This window comes from Strix uralensis, chromosome 4 (assembly GCF_047716275.1).
Source record: "Strix uralensis isolate ZFMK-TIS-50842 chromosome 4, bStrUra1, whole genome shotgun sequence".
NCBI lineage: Eukaryota > Metazoa > Chordata > Aves > Strigiformes > Strigidae > Strix > Strix uralensis.
Genome location: NC_133975.1, coordinates 114,841,976 through 114,854,755, shown reverse-complemented (window position 1 = coordinate 114,854,755; position 12,780 = coordinate 114,841,976). Strand labels below are relative to the sequence as shown.

General features: G+C 38.8%; 1 protein-coding gene across 2 annotated transcripts in view; it reads left to right on the top strand.

Moving 5' to 3' along the window:
* Positions 1-12,780, top strand: part of CCDC88C (coiled-coil domain containing 88C) — a 107,497-nt gene that overhangs the window by 57,887 nt on the left and 36,830 nt on the right. For both annotated transcript variants that reach the window (XM_074868615.1, XM_074868614.1), the window contains exons 5-11: positions 141-199; positions 1,821-1,904; positions 3,203-3,343; positions 4,127-4,311; positions 4,898-4,979; positions 5,433-5,591; positions 11,638-11,784. In XM_074868615.1, coding sequence (XP_074724716.1) covers positions 141-199; positions 1,821-1,904; positions 3,203-3,343; positions 4,127-4,311; positions 4,898-4,979; positions 5,433-5,591; positions 11,638-11,784 — 857 coding nt within the window. The remainder of the gene's footprint in view (positions 1-140; positions 200-1,820; positions 1,905-3,202; positions 3,344-4,126; positions 4,312-4,897; positions 4,980-5,432; positions 5,592-11,637; positions 11,785-12,780) is intronic.

The window sequence follows — 12,780 nt, the reverse complement described above, 5'->3', positions numbered from 1 at the left end:
AGTATGGTGAGATCATAATGGGCCACATATTGTTCAGGCACTTGTTCAGAGGTCTTATTTCTCTTTTCAGGTGGGTATTTTGGAAAGGATTACTTGCAAGTAGTTAATTTGATGTACTGATTCCATTTTTTCTTCTCTAGGTAAAAGTATGGATGAAATTAAGAAGCTGCTGTTGTTGATTCTGGGATGTGCTGTGCAGGTGAACATTCATTAAAGGCTTGAAAAATAAGATTTTTTTTTTTGAATCTGTTATTTTTTTCTGGACTAAGAATATCCACCCGAAAATCAGTGCTGTATGAACAGATCTCCAGCTCAAGACAGCTTGCGAGCTGAAATTGTGAGAAGACACAATGGGTGAATGAAAGAAATGCAGGGGAAAGGAAGCACACTCTGTGATAGCAGTAGTCTCAATTTGTTGTCAGTGCTTAATCAGCTGCAGGATATGTACTCTTGCAACTAAGTAGTCGACTTTGATAACGAAGTGGGAAGAGATAAGCTTTGAATAGTGTTCTTGATATCAAGATTGGTTTTGGTTTATTTTCTTGCTGTTTTAAAATACAGAGTGGAACAGTACATGTTAATGCCAAACAGATAAGCTAAAGGTCTGAACATTTGTTTAGTGAATCCTGATTTTATTTGCATCATCTTTTGATTGAATATTACACATAGAAAATCTGAAATGAATAGATACTTTGTATATTCATGTGGGGATTTTTATGCATTTGTTAAAATAAATAAACAGGCAATGTATATGGGAAACTTTTCAGAAATGCATGACAGTTACCAGATAAAGAAATCAGTGTTCTGTGGCAGTAAACAATGGATGCGTTGCGGGCTACCCTTTGCTTATAATTGACCTTGTTTGTAGGTCTTTCTAGTGTTTTTGTCATGCCTTAGGACACTTACCCAGCTCAGCTATGTCAAGTCAATTATGTCAGGGTAAAGCTGTCTACGTATAGCTGCTTCGAACTATCTCAGTGTTGCATTGCAGCACAAAGAATAAAGATCTGATCTGGCAAGCTGCTGTGCATCCTCAGACCCCATTTACGGATCTGAGGTTCCTCCCAGTGAAACAAATGGTTGAGACTCAGAATCAGGCCCGGAAAGGACACTGTAAATGAGTGTAAAAAAACTTTAAGTAGTGCTTAACTTCTCCACAATGCAGAGTTGTTGCAAGAAGGCAATAATGTTGTTAGTGTACAGTCACAGATACGCAGATAGCAGATGTCTGCCTTCTGCCTCTTTTAAAGTCTTAAGTAAAAGATTTACTGTTTGTCTGAAATGTCATTCATTTTTATTCAGAATGTTTCCTAACCCCATTTTTTTTTATCTAAAGCACATGTTGATTTAGTCCAACAAGCAACATTATGCATTGATGTGAAAAGTATCTAAAGTGATGCATCTCTTTTTGTTGCCAAAACCAAGAAAAATGCAAACAGCAAAGCAGACAGGTTAAATGATGCAATGTAAATGTAGGTTTACATTTGTGCAGCTCCATTAATGAAGCTATGATGATTTTCTCCGGCTGTTGCCCCACCTCTTGATCTCATTATGTGTTGAACTTGTTTCTAAAGAGCAAAACCAGCCATTTAACTTAGCCTTAATTGTACTGACTGTAAAAAGTTTAAATAATTTAATGCATAATTCAGTTCATGCTCCATATGGAGCAGTGAAGTGTTAGACCTTCTAGTGTGACAAAGTGTAGATCTTGAACATTTTGTCGTTAGCAATGTGGGGATTTTTTTTCTATTTAAATGAAAAATGGTGCAGTAAGTTTTAGGGTATGTAGCACTGTTTCAGCGTGTATTTTCTTTTAACAGTGTGAAAGAAAAGAAGAGTTTATTGAAAGAATAAAACAACTGGATATTGAAACCCAAGCTGCTATTGTGTCACACATTCAGGAGGTGGGACTCTCAGTATTGTCTATTTTGACTTTTAATCTCTCCCTTTCTTGACTTAACAGGGTTTTTTTGCTATGAAATATTAATGCTTGGAATTTCATAATGGATTCATGAACTTCACCCAAAAAAAAGATTGAACATGTTACTGCAATCAAATTATACAATGAAAATGATAGATACTGGGAACATTACTTGGCTCAGTGGTCTTTTAAAGAGATGCAGTGGTAAATGCCTTGTTTGCCAGTTATGGGCTATGTAGAAGGAATTGTTGTAAGGATACATGTGTACTATTTCCAAAAAGCATGTATGGCTTAGGAGCTGCAGTGCTGTAGGCACTTAGTCCCCAAGTCCTGTGGTATGTGAGACACAGATGGTGAGAACTCAGATGGTCTTGAGAAGCATACTCTGCAGCTGAAATTGGACGTAAACTCTTGTTTTTAAAGAGAAGTTTGATCCAATGAAAGGTTTCTGTAGAGGGAAGAAATACAGGTAGGCATTAGGAGCCGGCTTGCTTTGGAGACCCAAAGGAGAGCCGTGCAGAAACAGCCCGGGCTGAGTGTGCCTTGCTGGGAGCAGGCACTGGCTGTGGCCAGGTGCCAGTGTGTGCCTGTGTGGAAAGCCCCGTACACTCAGATTTGAGGAACAAATAGTGAAAGTCTAAGACAGGAATGTTTTTCTTAACACTTTAAAAAAAAATCAGTTCTGCTTTAAAAAAAAAAATCAGGATGAACTAAGTACATGGTTATGACAAAAGCAGGAACAGTCTTTAACTGAGCTTGAGAGGCTTGCCTGATATTTCTGCTAAACGATTCAGAGAAATCAGTTTGGGTAAGATAGCAGTTGAAAGGTACATTGCTAGCAGAAACCAGAGACATTTCTGCTAAAGGCAGCTTCTCCCAGCTGTTTCAGACTGCAAATTGCAAATTCATTGAAAGCAGAGCTGCTTCTCAGTGAGACACCAGCCTAACTGTTCAGTCCCTTCAAATCCCTGTGGTGACCATCTCAGTGCTTGCAGTAGGACAACTACATACTTCTAATAGGCAATCACATGTGCTATTGATCATAATATTATCTGATCACTTTTAAAAATCAGCCTTAATAATTATAAAAAAATCTAAATACCAGAAATTGCTGGGTAGTGTTACAGTTAAGGTAGTTGTTTATTATTTGCTACCTGGTTTTGGTGAAATGTGATATGTTTTTTAATTAATCAGTAGAAGAACCTGGAGGATGCAGCATATATAGCAAACAAATCTACAAAACAACCAGTGGAAAGACATTTTTTTTTTTCCTGTTCCTAGGTGACTCACAACCAGGAAAATGTCTTTGACTTGCAGTGGCTGGAGCTCCCAGATATGGCCCCAGAAGAACTAGAGTCCCTCTCCAGGAATATGGTTTTCCACCTTAAGAGGCTCATTGATGAGAGAGATGAATGCACAGAAGTACGATGACTTATCTCTCCAATCTAGAGCTCATGTGAAGCAGCAGATGGAGGCTCTATTCCTTTTCTTGTCTTGTTTGTGCACTGGGTTTCTATTTCTTCTACACCTTTTTACTACACCTCTGAAAGTCTGTAGAAAGATTTTGAATTTTCGATTGATTCTTGTGTAAACACTAAGGTGTGGTGAAACAATTGATAAAGAGGGGTGGAGTGGTCTCTCCATGAAGTGGAGACCAAAATATTTGAAGTTGTGACTTTGTCTTGAGAATTTTGTCTCTGCATGTCTGCTCAGTCATTCAGTTTTGAGTGACTGCTTGTCTGTCTCTCCATTGGTGTCTACCATAATGTGTTCCAGTGTCTTCTCTAGTTTTTTTCAATGTGAAATGGCCATGTCTGTTGCTGACTCATCAGTTCCTTTCCCTTCAGATCTCTGAATGAGGCTTCTCACCTTCTTTAACCTGTTAATTTTCTGTCATGCTTTTGGCTGTGATTGTGTTAGTTAAAACTGTTAGTTGTTACACGTTTTTATGAATTCTCCAAGCAAAACTGCTTATTTCGAGCATTGGAGGGGGAATGTTTTAGTGGTCTGAGCATAGTGGAGATTCCTTTCCTCCTCTGTGTAATCTTCCCTCCTGACTATCACTTGAATTCTGTATTCAGCCAGAATTCTGTATTAGCCAGGCTAATAATTTTCTACATTTATAACTCATTTTTAGATATTTGAAAAACAATGTATAATTGTCCTATTTATCTCTTGACACTACATACTTCTCTGTATTTTCAGGTCATTGTAGACCTCACTCAAGAGAGAGATTATCTGCAGTCTCAGCAACCACCAAGTCCTCTGAAAGCACCAAGTCCAGATTCTTCACCAAACCCAGCCAGCCCTCTTTCTAATGAAGACAAGCAGCACCTTGCAGTTGAGCTGGCAGACACAAAGGCTAAATTGAGAAGAATCCGGCAGGAGCTGTGAGTCACTGATGATTTGCGCTTCTAGAGAGATTTGTATATTTAGTCTTGTGCATCCTGAAAATGCAGGTGCCTGTCAGCTTCAGTACACTGGCCTCCATGAGAGCTCTCAGCATCATGTCTTTCAAATATTTCATTCATAGCAGTAGGAAGTATGGGTGTTCCATCTTTCTTCTTTCTTAACTGGTCTTTAAATACAGAGTGATTGCTACTTCCATTTTTCTTTTTGTCTCTCACCTCTCTCTTCCAGTCTTCAAAATGCCAACTGCTAGCTGCACTTTTTAATTATTAGTGGGAAGTCCAGAGGCCAGTGAAGCTAGCTATGACAGCAGTAGCACCAATGAGATTTAAACAAAGGTACTTAGTATAAAAATAGAGTTGTTAACTCAAATCCATGATAAGTATATGGTATCATGAGAAAATACCTCTTGCTTTTATGAAGCTGTCATGACTAAGAAGCTCTATGTTCAGAATATGCTAGAAGATTTCTATTTTCCTTTCCAGATTCCCAGCAGCATCCATATAATCAACACTGTTTCAGGATAAAAAAAAAAATTCTTACTAAGATTTTTCCAATTCTTTTCAGGGAAGAGAAGTCTGAGCAGCTTGTAGATTCTAAACATGAAGTTGAGCAGCTCACCCTAGAGCTGCAAAAAATAAAACAAGAGGTAAGATGGGCTCATTTTACTGTTACAGTCTTCCCTATTTAAAAAAGGCACTTTCAGTGTGAGGCTAAAAATACTACTATGCCTATTTTTTAATGAAGAAATCAAGTTACTCCAGCAAGCTGATGATTATGGCTATGGCATAGCAATGCTACACTTTACACTTCACTGGTGAGAGAAGTCTCATCCGTTCAGCTTGCAAATAGCCTAGTAATGCCTGAAGCTTGTGCAGCATCAGTCATTAGAAATGTCAGAGTCCCAACAGGCTGAAGAACCTCTCTGTCTTGTAGAGAATTTACTGACTAGCAGAAGAGTTCTCTTACTCCTGAACCAGGGGAATGCTATTTGCCTATGCTTAAAATAAGTAAGTAAATAAATAAAAATAAAGCTTAAAGAACATGCTTTAAAGTATTAACTAAGATTTTTTTTTTCCTGCTTATTCCTCTCTTGTCACAGAATATCCACCTGGCCTCAGATGCTCGCTCTGCCCGAGCATACAGAGATGAGCTCGACTCTCTGAGAGAGAGGGCAAACCGTGTGGAGAGACTTGAGATGGAACTTGTTCGGTGCAAAGAGAAACTTCACGATGTGGATTTTTACAAAGCTCGCATGGAGGCAAGTGAAAATTGGCAGAAAGATTTGCCGAGTGATCCTTAATGGCTCATGTGTCATTTTTCATTGATCTGACTGTAGCAAAACATCAGAGTAAATGGAAATGTCATAACATATGTCATAGTTATTGACACAGCAACATTAAAACTTCTTTCAGTGGCAAGAAGGACTTGGTGCACAAACCCATTAGTTTTAATAATCTCTGCTTAGTTCAGCATTATGTGGCTAAACAGGACAGACCTTATCGGGATGCTGCTTCTGGAAAATCCAGGCCTTTAGTCTAGCCTTGAAAATTTGCTCTTAGGTAAAATGCCTGTGTTCTTGAGTTGTTCCTTTGACCAACATTTTAAATGTCATGTATAAATTAGCTAAATTAATGTCTGGGTGTTTTTCCTTAGGGGTTTGTAGCAGATGCAACTGTTGTTAAAATGGGTGGGCATTTTTAAGCATGACCTCAGATGGCAAATTCTAGCCAGCCCTTTTTGCAACTGTTGCTTGTAGTAGAAAGAAGAGAAAATTTGGATCTTCCCTAGTGCCCTGAGTAGGGTATGTCAATGAGAAACATACAGCTTTGTTCCAGCAGTAATGCCAGTTACTCAGCTTAGTTACCTGCAGTTATGCCCCTCCTAGAATTATTAATTAACTTAGGTGGAAAGGACCTTGAAGATCATCTAGACAAACTCATTGCTCACAGCATGGCTGACCTTAAATTTAGATCAGACTGCTCTTATTTCTTTTCAGTTCTTTGAGCCATTCTCATCTGAACTCTCAATACCACATGCATAACACTTAAGCCAAAGTTAAATAAATATCCAGACTTGGTGAACATATGGAGGTTCAGTAATTGACCACCTCACTATAATTAGATAAAATCCCAAGTCTGAGGTAGAAGAGTGATGCTGAAACTCGCATTTGCCAGACCTCTGGCTGAGAACACAGACCTTACTTCTGCTCTATAAACTCTACTTTGTAGGTGTTTGGTTTTTTTTCCCTCTCTAACCTAAGGGGCCAGCTAGCTGCTGCTTCTTATGAATAGGTTCACTACAGTGGATGGTTGTTAAATGTAGTAATAGCCTGCAAAAGCCTGTCTTCCCTTTCAGTAATTCCCAGTTTACATTAGAAGCGTGTAGCTCTGTCTCTCTCTGTTTTCCTCCCTCAAGCTGGCAAATCAGTTGTGCGTTAACCTGGCACACTACCTATCAGTGTGGCATCCTGACATTTCCCTTTTGGCAGTGCACTGGAGTCACTTAGCTTCTACTTGCTACTCAGATAATTCAGCTGGAGCTAGGAGAGGAGTTTTTCAGTCTTTGTCTGAGATCAAGGGAGTAGATATTTCTGTTCCTGAGTTCTCAGCTTCCTTGCTTGTCCTAGAGCCAGCAGTTCCCTGCTCTGCTGTCTGCATGCTAGTCTTGCTTAACATACCATTCAGGAAAGAGACCTCCACTTCAGTTTCAACTTTGTTCCAATTTTCCTCATTCCCTCTTCCACCTGTCAGTTTTTGGTGAAAGTGTTGAATGTCAGAGATGAGTGCTGGCTCTCCAAGTATACCTCCCTGAAATACAGTAGTGAGACCAAGATTATTTCCCATTGATATGGCACTTTTCCAATTCTGGGCCACAGTGGGGCCTCTAGCAATAGTTGTCGCTGCTGTAGGGACTGAGGTCTTCTAATATGAGGCAGGATTGCACAGCTGTCTGCAGGCTGCTCTGTGGTCTAGAATAGCCAGAGAGTTTCACATTCTCACCACTCCCTCTTCCATCATTGATCAGGTCTTGGCACAGCCACGGACTGCCAGTGTGGAGCAGTGGCAGCGTCAGGCAAACTCCACTGGTTTCATGCTGATACATTCAGAGGATTCCACAGGGCACTATTCTGTCTTTTTTATGGTCATGGAGTAGCACAAAGCCTGTGCATAGTAGCCAGTATCCAACTTCCCATGGTCCCTCATCTGTCTCAAATCCTCTGCCCCTCTAAAAGAAGGGTTAATGGCTGGAGTCAGTTCAGCATCTGCTAAGATTCCTCCCACTCCCTCAAAGACCTACAATTTGGCTTACAATTCCAAGTTGTAAGATTTGTACAGGGATGTAACATGGTAGAGAATTTTACTACTAGACAGTACAGTGCTGATTCATCTCATGGCATTTACTGGCTGTGATTGGCTTCCTAAGCTCTAAGTCTTAAGACTTGAACAAATCTTAGAGACACAGCAATGAAAATGTAGGTGCATAAAGTACAGCATAAGCCACTTTTCTATGGTAATGTGATACCTTAAAGCTCATGGAGTCTTGACAGGGATGTTAATAAGCAGTACCAAATGGATAAGTGAGAAGAAAAAGTGGTTTTACCTTTGTGCATCAATGCAGAAACCTATTAAATAAACACTTAAGAATCTTTTCCTTCTTGTAGTTCACATACACATTTGGTAGTTTGAGCAAAAAGCATGGAATGTGCTCTGTGTATGATACCGTGACAAGCTTTAGGAATTGAGAGCAAGCTTACAACTAGTTTCTGAAAGCACATAATACAAATCAGCAGTGGCGGCAGGAAGAGATTTAAGGAGCTCTTGCAGGAAGGAGTGCAAAAGGAGCAAGTCTTTATGTGAACGTAACACATTTAGGCATGTGTGTTGTTTTCCTTCTCTGTATGTCTTGACAAAGCTGTTCAGAAATGACGTTTTAATTTGACCATTGTTCAAGGAACATGGATATGAATATGCTCTGGAGACCTTCCTGCTGGGGTGGCTTAATGAGGTTGAAACTGTGAATGTGGAGGAGCAGGCTTAGTGCAGGGCTTCCTCCAAGGAGGTGCTTCTCTCCAATGTAAAGCTTCCCTCCAGCATTCCTCTCCATTGAAACTTGTGCTGCTCCAGGAGATCAGATTATTTTCTGAGGCCAGGGAGTCTGCCTTGCCCATTATTCCTGCTCCTCACTGCAATCATGTTTCCATGCGGGATGATGGGAGGAATTTCTGTGAACGTGAAAAAAAGCAAAAACATCTCTTATGTTTTCATATAGCTGTCCAAAGCAATGTTTTATTGTCACAAGGTGTTAACTGTGTCATGGCTCAATACGGCAGCTTCTGAACGGCCAGAAGGGAAGTTTTGAACTCTGTTTAATAACTAGGTCTGGATGTGTGTGCAAATTCTCTAGTGTCAGATTTAAACAATCTGATTGCTACTTTAGTTTCTGAAAATGTTTTCCAGTAGCAACACACCCTGATTGTTCAACCGCTTACCCCCAGCGATAATTGTAACCATATGGGTACATACTGCACATTCTTAAAGCTATTCCAAGGCACAGTGATACAGGATCAAAGCACAATATGTAATTTATTTTAGAAATTACAAAAGCAGCATTATGTATGTTGGATATTAAACCGTCACAATTTAAGTGATATAAAACAAAAGGTTTTTTTAAGCCCTTGCCTAATAAATTCAGTGTATTTAAAAAAAAAAATCCACAACCAGCTCTTTTGCTGTCAATTTAAAAACATTTACAGAATAATGTTGGTGGGTTTGTTAAGCACCACTACCCTATGACCATCACCTGCTGATTGTCTAACAAGTGTGATTTGTAGCCAGACATGTTTTTAGGTCAACTATGTTATCCCAGCAACTTCTGGGAGATGTTAGTGCTGACATGTTTTAGGACAGTTTTACCTTCCAGGCCTTGAGATGTAACTCTACAAAGCTCACATGGAGTAATTACTTAAATTACATGAACTTTCCAATATTAAGACAACCTCAGATCATGGGTACACCAGTGAGCCATGTTGACCTTGCCATAGGAGGATTTCCACCAGGTTATTAATTAAAGATTTCATCAGAACTGCTTTGAACTGACATGTCTACCCCTCCTGGGCGCTTGATGGAAAGTGCTTCGGTCTTCCATGTATTGCAGCTCCCAGTGATGTGTGGTTTGTACCACAGCCTTGATATGTGTATGTGCTTGGCACGTAGCTTGACTCTTCATGAGACACTAAAATAACTAGTTCCTGCTTGGTAGGCAGTTCTGGGAATAGTTCTGAGGCCATGTTTTTGAGGTCAGACACCACCTTACTTCTTAGGGCTGTGGTCCAGATTGAGTGTGATGATCTGGCAAACTAAACTCTTGTCATATTGCTGTTTCATTTCAGGTATTCTGGCAGCTTACATGACACCCAGAACTTTTTGTGTTGTCTACTTCCTCTGGTCTGTCATCTGTTAGTGTCAGCCTTTTTAGTTTGCCCACCCCGAAGTGACCCTGTTAGATCAGACTTGGCCCAAAATGCTGGTTCTATAAAATTAGTGTTTCAGTATTGTTATTATTTTAGTTACTTGCATACTCAGACATTTTAACTGCAGTAGTTGAACCACTTCACAAGCACTAACATACTTGTCCTTTTAATGCTACTGAGGTAGGGAAATATATTTCTTCTCATAGTTTGCAAGTTGGTAGTTGATGCACTGGGAGATCAAGGACAATATGGTGCTGCATAAGGTAGACTTTCCATATTATGTCATCTACAGTCAAGATGCTGCAAACAACTAAGACTACTTTCTATATAAGGCTATTAAATCACGGTGACCTGTATTATCAAAAGGAAAGGAGAGTGGCTGTCTTCAGACACTCTTAACTTGTGCTTTACAGCTATCTTCTTTTTTCTTTTTCTTTTTCTTTTTTCTTTTTTTTTAAATAACTGAACCACATAAGGCTTCTTAAGGCTGATTCTACCCTGAAAAATGAGAAAGTAGTTGCTGATTAAGCAGTGAAAGTGATTTGCTCATGCCTGGTGATCTTTCAGGAATCTACTTGGTTTGGATGTTTGTGGTCTGAGAAAGCAGACATGAACACTGATGAGACTTCACATTTTGAAGACAGTTGTCCAGGAATAAACTTGTCAAGCCATAAGCGTTTCATCCTGCCTGTGTGCACATTGTCTGGTTTTGCATATTTCATTGGAGCAGCGGGAAAGGAGAGAGGAAAGCAAAGCGAGAAAAAAGGAAATTTCTTTAGAGAGTCAAGTAATCTACTTCTTGCCCTGTTGTAACTCTTTGGGGCAAAAATCCTTCCTGTATACATTTAATCTTTTAAATGCTGGTGTGTTCCTGCCATGGAAAATTCTGTCTCTGACTCAAGACTTATCTGAGGATCAATAAGAGTAAAAGCTAGCACTGAGGTACTATAGCTTGAAATAGGACATAATTTAATAAATGTGTTTAAAACATGACCAAGAATACATGGCTAGGTTTTATGCTTTGAACATTTCCTGTTTCTGGAGATAAGATACTTGAATACACAGCTTCATTTGTTGCTTTGCAGAGAACGTTCAGAGCGCAATGTAATTAACTTGTTTCTAATGCTGTTGCTACAGCAGAATAATAAGTTAAACTCGTACTCAGTGAAAACAGATCAAAAAGGTGATAAGCAACATGGCTTGTGCAATTAATGCTCGTGTTTATTGGGGCTGGGGCAGGGTGTGTGTTAAGTGATAAGTATAAAACAACTTCTTTTGTTTAAGTGAATTGAATTTCTGTTCATGAGAGAGAAATTTTAATAAACAGACATTTACATGTAAGTGTACTGAAACAGGGATATGGCCATAGTATATATTAATGGATAGTGCTCCCCAGCATGTTTTGAATACACTATAACATGTATAACTTGAAAGTAAATAATCTATTTTGAAACAGGAAAGTGGAAATTATGATGAGTATGCTAAGGAAATGGTATTGTAACAGTGGAATTGGAATTGAACAGTTGCTCCTCTGTGTCTTGAGTCTCTTTGGTGCACCTCTTGATCTAGCCTCATATAAAGCAAAAAGAACTCCATTAAACTTCTAAAATTCAGGAAAAAGCAATAAGAAATATTAGATTTACTTGCGTTAATGGCTCACAGATAATTAAACATAATATCTCCCATAAAAATATCAGGTAAAAACATTTTTATGAAACCGAGAAACATGTCAAATTTCTTTCTTGTGTTTTGCAATGTCAGTTTATGAAAGCCAGCTCATCTTTGAAAAGTCAGTTTATGTAAAGAAATTAACATTGTTACCTTTTCTCTGTAGGAGTTAAGAGAGGACAACATCATATTAATTGAAACAAAGGCCATGCTAGAAGAACAGCTAACAATGGCAAGAGCTCGTGGTGATAAACTCCATGAATTAGAGAAGGAAAATTTGCAGTTGAAATCCAAACTTCATGATGTAGAGCTGGTATGCCCTCTTTTCATTATGCTAATTTTTGAACTTCTGTTTTTATACTAGGTCACAGATTCATGTCACAGAAACCAGTGGAAACAGGCAAATAAATCAACAGTGCTTTTAGAAGCCTTTAGTTTGAATTTTGTGTACATGAATTCTTGAAATACTGTAATGTTAACATTGTAAATATTGCCAATGCTACTTTGTGTGAGACTGAATTTTATGCAAGAAGGTATATCACAATTTTAAAATACAGATTGCTTTCGTCCGTATTGGTAAGGGAGGTGTTAAAATGTGTCAGTTAAGTAGAAATCTCTTAGATACAGGAAATGAAATCTACTGTAGGAAATTATCTTTCTTGTTGGAAACAAAACTCCTAGCCATTACAGTGAGTTTAAGAATCCATTACTACCATAAAAGCCAGAACATTTCAAAATTTATTTCTTTGTAAATCAGACACATGGCTTATTGCTTCATATACAGGAAAACGTAAGAAGTGGCATATTATTGTGTACAAACAAAAAGCAACATTGGATTTTATAATCCCACTAGAAATCATAAGGAACTCTTTCATCTCTTGTATTTTACTTAGACGTCCTCCTCTTACTCACTGTGTTTTGAATTCTTGTGGGTTTAACTGTGTAGGGGTTTAGCTGCATAGGCCTTCCAACAGGGTCTGTTGGAAACAAAGATGTTGAGGGTGCTGTGTGGAGTTAGGTTTAATAACTGATTCAGGGCATTATAAGGGTCATGTCATGCTCCAGCTTTTCAAAAGTGGACAGTGATTTTGAATGATGCTTTTCTGGGTGACTTGAATTTTTGTGTAATGCTTTCTGAAAATTTGGGACCCTCTCAGGCACCACTTAAGCTCCCACAAATGCAAATGGCCAAAATAATCACAAGGAGCAACGATGGATTCATTCTCCATATCTGTTTTCTGGATATTTTAAAACCCAGATTATGAGGCAGGTGTTACTTGCCAATCCATACGTCTAGTGTGTCAGTGCA